Source organism: Meleagris gallopavo, chromosome 1 (assembly GCF_000146605.3).
Source record: "Meleagris gallopavo isolate NT-WF06-2002-E0010 breed Aviagen turkey brand Nicholas breeding stock chromosome 1, Turkey_5.1, whole genome shotgun sequence".
In the NCBI taxonomy this organism is placed as follows: Eukaryota; Metazoa; Chordata; class Aves; order Galliformes; family Phasianidae; genus Meleagris; species Meleagris gallopavo.
Window position 1 is genome coordinate 187,500,569 of NC_015011.2, and position 12,758 is coordinate 187,513,326.

At 50.5% G+C, this 12,758-nt stretch overlaps 1 protein-coding gene across 1 annotated transcript; it reads right to left on the reverse strand.

The window, feature by feature from the left end:
- Positions 1-8,301: 8,301 nt before the first annotated feature.
- On the reverse strand, positions 8,302-12,070 carry LOC104909419. Its single transcript, XM_010706226.3, has 9 exons — positions 11,592-12,070; positions 11,185-11,276; positions 10,988-11,089; positions 10,602-10,726; positions 10,294-10,456; positions 10,096-10,202; positions 9,773-9,886; positions 9,492-9,616; positions 8,302-9,329 (listed from the first exon to the last, which is right to left on the reverse strand). The coding sequence occupies exons 1-9, from the start codon at positions 11,635-11,637 to the stop codon at positions 8,452-8,454; spliced, it is 1,752 nt and encodes a 583-aa protein (XP_010704528.2). The 5' UTR covers positions 11,638-12,070; the 3' UTR covers positions 8,302-8,451.
- Positions 12,071-12,758: the final 688 nt, after the last annotated feature.

A 12,758-nucleotide genomic window follows, 5' to 3' on the forward strand; every position in this document is an offset into this window, starting at 1 on the left:
TCGGGTCTTTCGTTAGCAGCAAGCAGGGGCTGACACCTAGTGGGCACCTCGCGCCGTGGCCGCCAGGATCTTGGGATATTTTGCTGTGAATTTTTCTCTTGCTCAGCGCTGGGCTCGGAGCAACCTATACCTGATTGCTCACAGACAAAAATAAAAATGACCTCAAAACGTGGGATGTGGCAAAAGGTCCAAAGTGCCGAGTCCTGTACTTTGTTTGCAACAGCCGCGTGCATCGCTGCACACTTGGGGCTGAGTGGCTGGAAGACTGTGTGCAAGAAATGAGGCTGGGGGTGTAGGTTGGCAGTCAGGTAAACATGAGCCAGCAGTGTGCCCAGGTGGCCAAGAGGGCCAACGGCATCCTGGCTTGTATCACAAATAGTGTAGCCAGCAGAGCAGGGAGTTGATCATCCCTCTGTACTCAGCTCTGTCAAGGCCACACCTTGAGTGCTGTGTTCAGTTTTGGGCTCCTCACTACAGGAAAGACATTGAGGCCCTGAAGTGTGTCCAGAGAAGGGCAGCAGAGCTATGAGGGGTCTTATGGAGAGCAGCTGTGGGAACTGGGATTGTTCGGTATGGAGAAAAGGAGGCTCAGCGGAGACCTTATCGCTCTTAGAACTACTTGAAAGGAGGCCTTGGTGAGTTGGGGGCTGGCCTGTTCTCTCACATTACAATGATAAGACAAGAAGTAACAGCCTCAAGTTGCACCAGGGGACATACAAGTTGGATATTAGGAAAAAATTATTCTCCAAAAGAGTGGTAATGCATTGGCATGGACTGCCTGAGGAGGCGGTGGAGTCACCATCCCTAGAAGTGTTCAAGATACGGGGAGATGTGGGACTGCCATGGTTAGTGGGCATGGTGGGGATGGGTTGGTGGTGGAACTAGGTGATCTTAGCAGTCTTCTCCAACTTTAATGACTCTGTGATTCTACAAAAGGAATAGCATCAAGAGAAGCTGCTAGTGGCTGAAACCGGAGTCGCATATATAAGAAAACTTCCCTCAAAAGACTTTACACCATCTCCTCCTCATCCTCACACTAGTTATATTATAAAGAAAAGGGACTGGGGAAGCACAGCAGCACAGGAAGCCCCTGGCTGAGATAGCCTTTCTTCTTTCTGTTGCCATTAGTCAGGGGTGGGAAGAAGCCGCCAGGCTCTAGGCAGACAGCAGAAAGCATTTGCAGAGTCACGTGCTGGAGAACCACAATAAAACTGCATCATCTTTCTGAAAGATAGGGGGTGTGGGAGAGGCCTGGAAATGAGAAACAGTGATCCTCAGAGAAAGAAGGAATATATATATATAATGCCAAAAATCAGTTGCAGAGGCCCAGTGTATGAAAAGATGACAAACAATAACACCATCTCTCTCACAAAACAATTGTTTCTACAGCTGTGGCCTGAGCAGAGCCAAAAGAAGAAAAGAGCCATCCCTGCTTCCCTAGAGGACAGTTGTATAACTGGTGCAGGGGAAGGGGCAGCCTCATCCTGATATGTGCTTAATTCATCCTGTCAGCACTGACAAAGACAGCCCTCAGTGTGGCCTGTGATGCTCTGGGGCTTGCTGCTAGGAGACTTCAAGGTCTCCTGGATTACACAGGGGAGCAGCATCTGTGTATGGTGTGCTGGAGTCTGCTTGGCTGCCAGCTCCAGGATGCACCAGGACATGGCACAGAGCCTCATCTCTCCTCTGCCTCAGGACGTTGGGCACTTTTTCCTTTTTGGCTCTGAAATTTCCAGTCTGATGGATTGGCCACCAGCCCAGTCATGAACATATGACTTTTCCAGGAGCTGTGCTCCCTCCCACTGCTGGCTCTGGTGTGGGGTCTGGAGCTTCCAGTCCCATTCCCAAATCTGCTACTGAGCTGCTGTCTTGTGTCACACACATTGGACTTGCTGTGGTGGGCTGATAAAGCAAGAGCCAGGAGCTGCCAGGGCTGCTGGGAGTGGTGACCTGGCTTGGCTCTGCAGGGTAATCCACGCCTCCATCTCTACCAAAGCAACTGAAGAAGTGCAAGGCTTTGAAATGCTACTGCTGGAGTTACTCACGATCAAAAGCCTTGGCCACAATCCAGCTTCTCTCTCAACAGCAACAAAAAGACCAAGAGCATGGGGAATCTGTCGGCTCAAAGAGGCACATCAGGATCAGGAGAGTGAATAGATTTGCAGCAACTCCCAAACCTGGCCCTTCTCATCCCATTCCCACTGGATACTGGCTCATCACCATTCAAGGAAGGAAAGTGATTTCTTCAGAGAGAGGAGATCAATCTGCCTTATTGAAAAACCACACCACAAGGTCCTGTCTCCATCTGACTTCTACAGCTTGCTGGTCCCAACCTATGTGCAAACTTGACTGGTACACTAAAAGTTGTTTTTAACTAATGCAACCAGGCATATCTAACATCTGTACAGCAGAACCATGTTCTTAATCAAGACACAGCTCAAGTTAAATAATTAACCCTCTTTTTACAAAGGAAGTGGTTGCTGAGCATGGGATTAGAAGGCCTGAGCTGATGTTCCTCAGGCTCATCTCTTCCCAAAACTGTGCCATGTTAATAAATTTCAGGGCCGTTGGGTTAGACTGTGGAGATGAAACACAGTTATCACAAGGCCAGGATGACCCACATATAGGGAATGCGCCTCAGAGCTGGTCTTGCTCACAGTTCAGGAAGGAAGGAAGGAAGGAAGGAAGAAGGAAAAGGGAGGGAGGAAGGGAGGGAAACCATCTATGTTCTTTTTCATCTTAAAATGGCAGCATATGCAGAGAGGTCATATTAATTTCTGTCATTTCACTAAAAAGTTGCTTTCTTTTTTTTTTTAATCATTCTACGTAATATAACTTTAGTGGGATCAATTATCTCACCAACTTCTCTGAGCAACTTTAAGGCAACAACAGGAAAACATGGATTTATCTTCAAAAACACTGACATTGATTCTTGATTCAAGGTATTTCAACCTACATTTTGTCGGAGCAAATAGCATCTGATTGATTACTCCCCAAATATTGACCCCGATCTGGAGTGTTTGCTCAGTGACTGGCCTCAAAGCATTCTGAATTCATGGAGGAGTTGTTTGCTCACATGATGGATGCCTGGCTGGTGAGCAGAAGGAAGGCTTTAATAAATCATTTCTGACATTAACCTTGGAGAAACAAATTCCCAAGAGTGTTTGTGTTAGTTCTGCTGCCGGTGCTTGTGCAAACACTGAAGAACAGAATTCACACTGCTATCTCTTTGTGACTCGTTTACCTAACAGAAGTTCATTGTAGGCATTTCCAGACAAGTCAATGGGACAGGCATGGAAGAAGAAAAAGGCACTTCCTTTATTCAAACAACCACAAGCATTTCATCATAAAATACATGCAAAACTTGCATGACACATCTTGATTTTCAGAAAATAAGAAAAGAAAGCATGTACCAGATTCAGCAGTGAAATATCATTTTATTTGTGCAAGTAGGAAGACTATCCCAAATTTTCAGAATTTGGCATCTGTACTTTTCTGTGTGTAATCCTTTTAGTGTATTCTCTATCAATGTTACAAAATTTTCCCTATGGTTATTGTTTACCATAGCAACTATTGTGATTTAAGATTATATAGGTCAGACATTCTTGATCTACTGTAAGAAATGGTGGGTCTAAAATACTCATTTTCAGACCTTGAGGGCTCGATGAACTTTTCCCAGACTTCCCCTTTAGATGTTATAGAGACCAGACTTGGAGCTCAGCCACACTTCCCCATTCTCCATTACTTCTGCTGAGAACAAGGAAGGCAGTCTTGCTCCTGCCACTAACTCAAGCAGGAGGTTCTGAACTCATGCAGGAAACAGGATTTTGACTTCTGTTCATTGCTGAATAACCAGTCTGTCCAATCTAGGATGGATCTTTCCACCAAGCATCTCAGAGCCAAGGAAAGATTTAGAATCATAGAGTTGTAGAATAACTAAGGTTGGAAAAGACCTCTAAGATCATCTAGTCCCAGTATTTCCCCACAGTGGTTGAGGTGCAGCCTCACTGGTGCTAGGTACAGCTTGATCATAGAAGCAGATCAGGTTGGTCAGGCAGAACCTGCCGTTCATGAGCTCATGCTGGCTGGGCCTGATTCTCTGGTTGTCCTCCACGTGCTATGTAATCTCACTCAAGATGATTTGCTCCATAACCCTGCCTGGCACCGAGTTCCTTGGATCCTCCTTACAGTTCTTCTTGTAGATTTATTCCTCTATGTGCCACAAATCTCAGTTCCTTCAAGTGAGAGGCAAAAAAAAGAATTTTCTGGCTTCAGATAAGATCTCTGCAGGCTGCTGCAAGTACACGTTAACACATTCCTGATGGCTCCAGTAACTTTTGCCACATGTTAAACCCATCAGCAAGGGGGTAGTTCAATAATTTTGGGGTCCTTTTCTATGAAGACAAATGAACAGGAAATTCACTGACAAAACCTCCTTGTTTTTTTTTAGCAGGTGGTTCTTTCTACATCACAAGACTCAAAGTTCCTGGAAACATGTTATTTGTGCTCAGTAGAAAGAAGAAACAACTGACCAAAACGTGAGAAACCAGCATGTGAGCTCTGCAGACCACACTGCTGCTGCTCATTCATCTAGGCAGTGTCAGTGAAAGGGAAGGGATTGGAGTTTTCCCTCCTGGGAACACCAGTTTGGAGAAAACATGCTCTCTGAGTCTGTAGTCCCTATCCATCAGCAGTGCCAGGGCAAACCTGAGCCACCAACCAGCACACCAGGTGGGATTCCTGCTGAGGACAGATCTGCAGGTCAGACAGTGAGAGAAACTCCCCACTTACACTCTGGAAATTGAATTTCACAGTGACGAACAGCAAAAATTCCCTCCTACCCCCAAGTGAGTTTTTTTTCCACCCTGTACACAGGGAGTGTGCTCATCAAATCAGAGTTCAATACATATTCAGTTTAACATAATTCACACCCTATTTGTCCTTACACTAAATGAAGTACAATCAACTAGGAATTATGTATAACCATTACATTCTGCTGCCCAGTTAGTTACATGTAATCAGCGCTGTCATACAGGCAGGCACAGAAATACACATTTTTCTTAATCCTAAGGTGCTCAGACTTTTATTATGTGCTGCAAATGTTCCATTTGGTGGACTGAGCAGAAAGCTGGTGACTCAGAAGTCACTGAAGAGGAGTCCTCTTTTCTCCCTGGATCAGCACTATTCTCTGCTTAAAAAAGCCTGAAAAGCATGAAGACCTGGAATTTCACCTGTTTTCAGCTAATGTTCATGGCTTCAGGGTATGTGAGTGGAATCTGCAAGCAGAAAATACCTGCTCTGAGATGTCACCCTGTGCTTTCCATATTCCATTTGTAAGCATTCGGCTCCAGCTGCCTTTTGAAGTGGCAAATGCAATTTACACAAATTAGAAGTAAAATATATCTTGATGTAAGTTCTAATATGAAAAGTGCACTTTTTAATCTTGAAAATTATCATGAAGATTTTCAAGAGAAAGCTTTATTGCTCTATACACAGATAAGTTGCAATGATATTTGAGGAACAGGAATCTCTGGCATGTCTTGATTCAGAGTAGATTTGCTGCTAAGGAACTGCTTCCTCCAGATGTAAGTCTGAGGACTGAACACTGCAGGGATCGATGCTGCTAACACGCTGCCCAAGGCCCACAGAAGACCTTCTGGTTGTTGGTTGGTCAAAGCAGAAGATGTGCTCAGCTCTAAAACCCACTGACTTCATTGGAACCAATGATAAGCTGGCACGCGTTTGTCTACTGTTCTGTTGAAGCAGAATAAGTGCAGGTGTTATCTTGCATCTGGGCAGACAGAACAGCTCTGATTAGCTCTGTCATGTCAGCTGCATGTGGTGCATTTCAGCAAGCTGCTGTGCTCACAGCCAGCTTATTTTATTTGCATTTTGCTCTGGGTGGGTCAGTGTGAATTGTGCCTCAGCACTACTTCCTCACAGCTTTGAGGAGATTTCTGGCTCCTTCCTGCCCAGATGGAGGCCTGTATCATAGAAATATAGAACTGTTCGTAACTGTTGGAAGGCCACAGCCTTGATCTCTCTGTAATTCACCACGTTCATTTACTGGCCCTTGTGAAAGTTTGCACTCTGATCCAAGCAAGCTGGTCTTCCTTCCTACTGACCTCATGCTCTGTTTGGATTGTATCTCTTACACATTCTGATTTTTTAGATATGTTCCTTTACATAGTTTCTAGGTCTTTGAGGAGGGGGTTCTGATGCACCTCCTTAGTAGAATCTCCTACATGGTGAGCCAAAGTGAGATGATTTACAGATTTTTTGAGGCTGTGTCAGTCTGGGACACTACACTTCCTGAACTTCTCTAAAACTATTAGCAAGTGTCCACAGGAGGGATATGGAGATTGAGAAGGGTCTGAGGGCAGTATGTAAGGAGCAGCTGAGGTCTGTGGTGTGCTAAGCCCAGAGCAGAGCAGGCAGAGGGGAGGCCTGATGATGGCTGCAGCTCCTCACAGGGAGCGGAGGGCAGCGCTGAGTTCTGTGACAGTGACAGGGCTGCTCATCTCCTCCCAATACGTGACTCTCAACTTTTACTCTGCTCCTAGTTTTGCCACCTTCTCTCCACCTAACAGGCTTTGTAAATGTTTCACTACATTAACTCAAATTCTGCTGTATATTTACAAAGGTTTGTGACCTTTAGCTGTAGTCAATCATTCCCCATGGTCTAATTTGTCTTTTTCCCCCCACAGCTCCTTAATTTCACTGCTGTTACCTGTAAATGGTTTACCCAGGGCTTGCAGAGCACTGTACCCTGCACAGCTCAAACTCAGTCCTGCTCTGGTTTAGATTCTCCAAATTTCCTAATGTCTTCTTCAGATCTCCTTACCCTTTGAATCATAGAATTGTTTGAGTTGGAAGGGACCTTTAAAGGCTGTCTAGTCCAACTCCTCTGCAATGAACAGAGATACCTACAGCTAGACCAGGGTGCTCAAAGCCCCATGCAGCCTGACCTGTGCCTCCAGGGACAGAGAATTAGCACTTGTTCCTTATCTTTAGTACAGAAGAAGAAGCACAAGGGCATGTAATGACAGGATGAGGAAAATAGTTTTAAATTGGACAAGGGTAGATTTAGATTAGATATTAGGAAAAAATTCTTTACTGTGAGGGTAGTGAGACAATGGAACAGGTTGCCCAGTGAGGTAGTTTATGCCTCCTCCCTGGAAGCATTCATGGCCAGGCTGGATGGGGCTGTGAGCAACCTGGTCTAGAGGGAGGTGTCCCTGCCTATAGCAGGGGGTTGGAATTACATGATCTTAAAGATCCCTTCCAACCCAAACCATTCTATGATTCTGTGAAAAGTAGAGATAAGACTCTGAAAAGCACATTGTCTACTAGGATAAACAAATAAACTGTTTGCTTTATGCAAACCTAGTAGTAAACATGATACTTTTATTGATTATATCTGCTGAGCTTTGGATTTAGTCACATCAGAAGTACTATTGCAGCAGCCATCACCCAGCAAGGCAGCAGAGGAACCACAGAGACGTGAGGCACATGGATATAGCAGCTAGGAACTAGGCAGGGTGCAACAAACATGCCAACTCGCTTGAACAATTTGATCATGAGATTTTCAGCCCCCGATAAACAGAATATTGGCCATGGGTTGTTATATACACAAAGACAAGCATGGATTTAAAACCAAAACCCAGCAACTATCATGATCTAAACCGATGTGCTTCAACCTCATTTTGAGGCATCATGCCCTCTATAGTGGGACTGGCCACATTGCCCAAATGCAGAAGGAAAGCCCAAGCTCTGACACAGCTGGAAGCAGCCCTGGACCTGACGTGCATCCTGAATACGGTGGCATCCCAAGCCCAGAAACAAGCCCAGAACCGGGCTGCTCCTGCCTGTGGCCTGGGTTCTTGAGCAAAGTGGGCCGTGTGCCCCGCTGGGGATGTGGCCCAAACCCAGCTCAGCCTGAACTGGGCCAGGTGAAGTGAGGTCTGGGGAGGAGACAAGCCTGTTGTCAAGGTCCTTACCTGTGCCCGCCTCAGCAAAAGCAGGGAAGGATGAAGCTGACAAACGTGTGGGGGGGGGAATCTCTGATCTTTATTCTGTTGGACCTTTGGGACCAGAGTAAGTAGGGGAGATAGGACAAGGAGGGATGGTTTTAAAATAAGACAGGGGAGGTTTGGGTTAGATGTTAGGAGGTGGTTTTTCACACAGAGTGCAGTGACACACTGGAACAGGTTTCCCAAGGATGTTGTGGGTGCCGCGTCCCTGGAGGTGTTGAAAGCCAGGCTGGATGTGGCTCTGGGCGGCCTGTTCTAGTGGCTGGCGACCCTGCACATAGCAGGGGGGTTGAAACTAGATGATCATTGTGGTCCATTTCAACCCAGGCCATTCTATGAGTAGTACACAGCTGCTCCTATGGAGACTCGTGGGCTGTCTGCGGGGACTTTGGCTCTGAAGTTGTTTCTGGGAGCAGCTTCATTCCCGGAATGGCCTCCCCTGTCTGGCCCGGCCTCTTTGGGGTGACCTGCGGGAATTGTGAGCCCAACGTCTCTCAGAAGGAGGGCTTTGGGTGCGGGTGCGCCCTCGCTGCCTGGACGGTCTCCTGCGTCCGGGCGCTCTGGAAGCCCTCGGGGACCTTGAAGTGGCAGATCTTGATCTGCGGGTGCTGCTCTGCTCTCCTGGGGCTGGCATTTGCCGGCTGCCACGGCGTCCTCTTGGCCGGCTCTGGGAACTCGGGGCCCGAGCTTGCAGTGGGGAGCGGCTTCGTGTGCGAATTCCTCCTCGCTGCCTGGATGGTCTCCTGCGTCCGGGCACTCTGGAAGCCCTCGGGGACCTCGAAGTGGCAGATCTTGATCTGCGGGTGCTGTTCTGCTCCCCTGGGGCTGGCATTTGCTGGCTGCCACGGCGTCCTCTTGGCCGGCTCTGGGAACTCGGGGCCCGAGCTTGCAGTGGGGAGCGGCTTCGTGTGCGGCTTCCTCCTTGCTGCCTGCGCCGTCTTCTGCGAGCAGCTGCTGGAGATGCCCTGGAGGACCCTGGTGCCCTCCGTCTGGTGGATGTGTGGGAGTCGCTCTCGGCACTGGGGGCTGCTGTTTGTCTGCTCCCACAGCGTCCTTGCAGCTGCTCAGAGGTAGCCCGATCCTCACTTAAACGTGGGCCATTTGTCCCCTGCTCAGTCTCAGGCACACTGGGCAGGTCGCTGTGCTCAGGCAGCTGGGAACTCTGCAATGTCTCCAATGCTGCCTGGCTGGCGGGCATGGAGCTGAAGGTCTCCAGCTTCATGGAGCTGCTGGATGATCCCAGAACCCTCTGGCTGGCAGTGCTGGGACCAGCGAGCTCAGTGTTGGTGCTGGAGGCTGTAAGGGGAGGCAGGAAGGTCATGAGTGTGAAGCTGCGGCACCACAGTGGGATCTGCCATCCCACTTGGGTCAGACAGACTCTGGCAAAGCTGCCCTGAGCTCTTGCTGCCAGGCCTTGCCTGGCCTCAGCGCGGTGCCATGCGGCTGATAGCCTCTTACCGGTACCCAGGCCAGCACAGCTGTCACACTCCCACTCCCACGCGTCTCTTGTGTTATACAGGTGGGAGCACTGTCGATGGGTGCCCTCAGCAGCGCAGGAGCTGCACAGGATCAGCTCCCAGGGCCTGGGGAAGCAAAGGGGTTGTGGCTGTGAGGACCAAGTGAGCCAAGCCAGGGCGTGACCTGCACAGTACGTCTCTGGTGCTCAGTCCTTGCTCTCCCAGCCTGTGGTGAGGCTGAGATCCCCCACTGAGCCCCAGAGAGCTGCTGCAGTAACTCACCCCCTTGTCTCTGCCTGCTCTCTGCCTCCCTGGTAAAGGCATTCGCTGGCATCGCAGCGGCTGTGCCTCTCTAGGAGCGGTTCGTATGCCTCATCGCTGTCCCATTCTGGTTCTCTACAAGAGGAGGGAGGGGAAGTGATGAGCCCCCAGCATAAGATCCAAGCTTATCCCATCTCATCCACTCCATCTTCACTTCCAGCTTCTCCATGAGGCTGGGGCACATCCTCACATGACAGCCAAAGGCCGGGCCTGCTGAGACAGTCCCCGGGCAGGCCCAGCACTGCAGCCTTAATGTGAGCAGAACCAGGCAGAAGGACACTAACTTGAGTGGGATTCGGATCCCCGCGGTGGACATCTCGTCATAGAATCGACCACAGTCTCGACAGCCGGGGCACTCAAAGTACGCCGTGCCAGCACTCAATGCCTGTTGCTGCAGGAGAAGCACAAGCAGGGTGAGCGTGAGCAGTGCCAGGTGCTGCTGAGCACCAAGCGTGCCTGCAGGGTGAGGGGAGGGCTCCTACCTGGATGCAGGCCCGGTGGAACCAGACGTGTTGGCACGCTGGACACACCATGGTGTGGTAGGACAAGCTGTCCCCCACAGGCTCAAGGCAGATGAGGCAGTCGTTGCCTTCTGCTGGAACTTCCTGAGTCACCTGTCGAGGGCGGTGCTCCGAACAGAAGGACCTGGGGGAAGATGGAAGGGATGAGCACTGTGAGAAGTGCTGTGAGGAGGGCAGAGGTCCAGGAAAGAGCGCCCAGGCCCTGCCTCTAGCTCTGGGAGGTGAAACTGCGGGTCCTCCGTGGCTTGGCTGCTGCTGACAGCCCTTACCTGTGCTCTCCGAAGTACTGGCTGATGCATTCCCCAACCACGGCACAGGGCAGATGAAAGCTGCGTGCACAGCCGCTCTCTGCGCATGTGATGGCAGCCCCCTTCTCGCCGCAAACACAGCATTGCTGGAAAGAGCAGAACAGCCCCATCAGCAGCAGGCTCAGGGCTTCCATGGCTGGCCCCACACCTCTGGCAGGGCACGGGACGTGGGCATTGCTGGGCCATGCTCTATAAAGCAGCCTGGGGGACAGGGCTGATCTCCTAAGGGCAGGACTTTGTCCTGGAGGCGAATGGAAGGGCTGTGATTGCTTTCCTTGGGTCCAGACTAAGCTGGTGTGAGCCCTTCCTGGCACCAGGAGATCTGCCTGCTCCATACAGGTCCTCACCTGCGTGTTTGCCTGCTTGACCTTGCGTGTGATGGCAGCAACGGGGAGGCCCTGAGTTCTTGGCCATTCCTGTCTTGCTTCGGATGGAATGTTGGCAAACATCTGTAGGAGAGAAAAGAAGAGCAGGGTCTCATTAGGACAGAAAGAAAGGGAGCATCCCCGACAGAAGTCCACAAGGAGCTCACGGGGGAACTCACCAAGCAGAACTCGTGGACACGAATCCCAGTCTCAAAAAGCATGTGCCCGCAGATATCCGGGTCGACATCTGCCTGGCCACACAGCACACACACTGCAGAGGAGAGAGCAAATGTGAGCAGCGGTGAGCACTTGGCAGGGCCAGGTGTCCCTGAGGGCTGTCCCCAGGGTCCTGCTCTGTGCCTGCCATGCTGGCTGGAGGCGGTGGAGGGGAAGGGGCCATGGCAGGCCCAAGGCAGCCACAGCTGAAGCCGGGCCACCTTGCCAAGGAGCAGAGGGGCCCTGCCCCGTGCCTGTCTGGGAGCTCCTGCCTGCCCCTTCCTCCCCTCTCAGCTCTCAGCCGCAGGCAGAGCCCCAGCACCCCTCTGTCCAGCATCGGGAGCTGTGCACAGGGATGCTGTGCTCTCACCTGGCTCCTCCGCGCAGGAGGCCTTCCTATTCCCATTGGACGTCATTGTGCGTTGATAGCGAGCACTGCGAGAGTCCCTGCTCTCTCTGCGCCTCACCAGACCGCACTGATGCTTGGCCTGAGCCCGGCAGCCTTTGCTCTGCTCCAAGCTTCACACGTCACAATGGCTGCTCTATGACACCCACTGTGACATCACGGCCACTGCCTCACAGAGGGTGTGGGCGCGGGCCGTCAAGCAAGAGGGTGGCAGCCCAAGCAGGCAGCACAGAGTGAGGACCCGGTGCTGCTGTGCAGCAGAGTGGAAGGACGGCCTCCCTCCACCTGCTGGCACAGCTCCTCGTGGCAGATGCTGGAGTGCAGCTGTCCCTTGGGCACACTTGCAGCCCTGGTGCCACGCTAGCACTTCAGATCTGAGTCTAGGTTTCTGGAGGGTCTAGTAAAGATGGCAAGTTAACAGCATATTTGGTGTCTAGTGTGTGTGGTGAGTGACTTTTTACAAGGTCTGATAGGGATAGGCCATGGTTTGATCTAGTTTTAATCTAGAAGAGGAGATTAGATTAAGTCGTAGGGGAAATTCTGTAGTCTGAGATTGGTGAGACACTGGCACAGGCTGCCCAGAGAAGCTGTGGATGCCCCATCCTTGGCGATGTTTGAGGCCAGGCTGGATGGGGCCCTCATCTGCCAAGCAAGAGGGTAACAGCTCTACAGCTTCTCTGAGCAACCTATTCCAGTGCATCACTGCCCTCCGATTCAAGAATTTCCTCCCAGCATCCAATCTCTATCTACCTTCTGTCTTTGTTCAATATTATGCATCACCTCGAAGCACAGCTAATTCCCTCAGGTTTCCCTCGACACCTTGCCACTTACTTGGGTAATGTAGCAGATCTTCTCTGAAAGGATACTTTTCCTTCATGGCTGAGAAGGAAAGAATCACTTCGTACCGTGAAAGTAGATATCCCTTTTCCAATTGATTTTTCAATCACAGAATGGCCAGGGTTGGAAGGGATCTCAAGGACCATGAATCTCCAACACCCTGCCACATGCAGGGCCACCAACCTCCCCATTTAATACTAGACCAGGCTGCCCAGGGCCCCATCCAATCTGGCCTTGAACACCTCTAGGGACGGAGCATCCACAGTCTCTCTGGGCAGCCTGGTCCAGCACTCT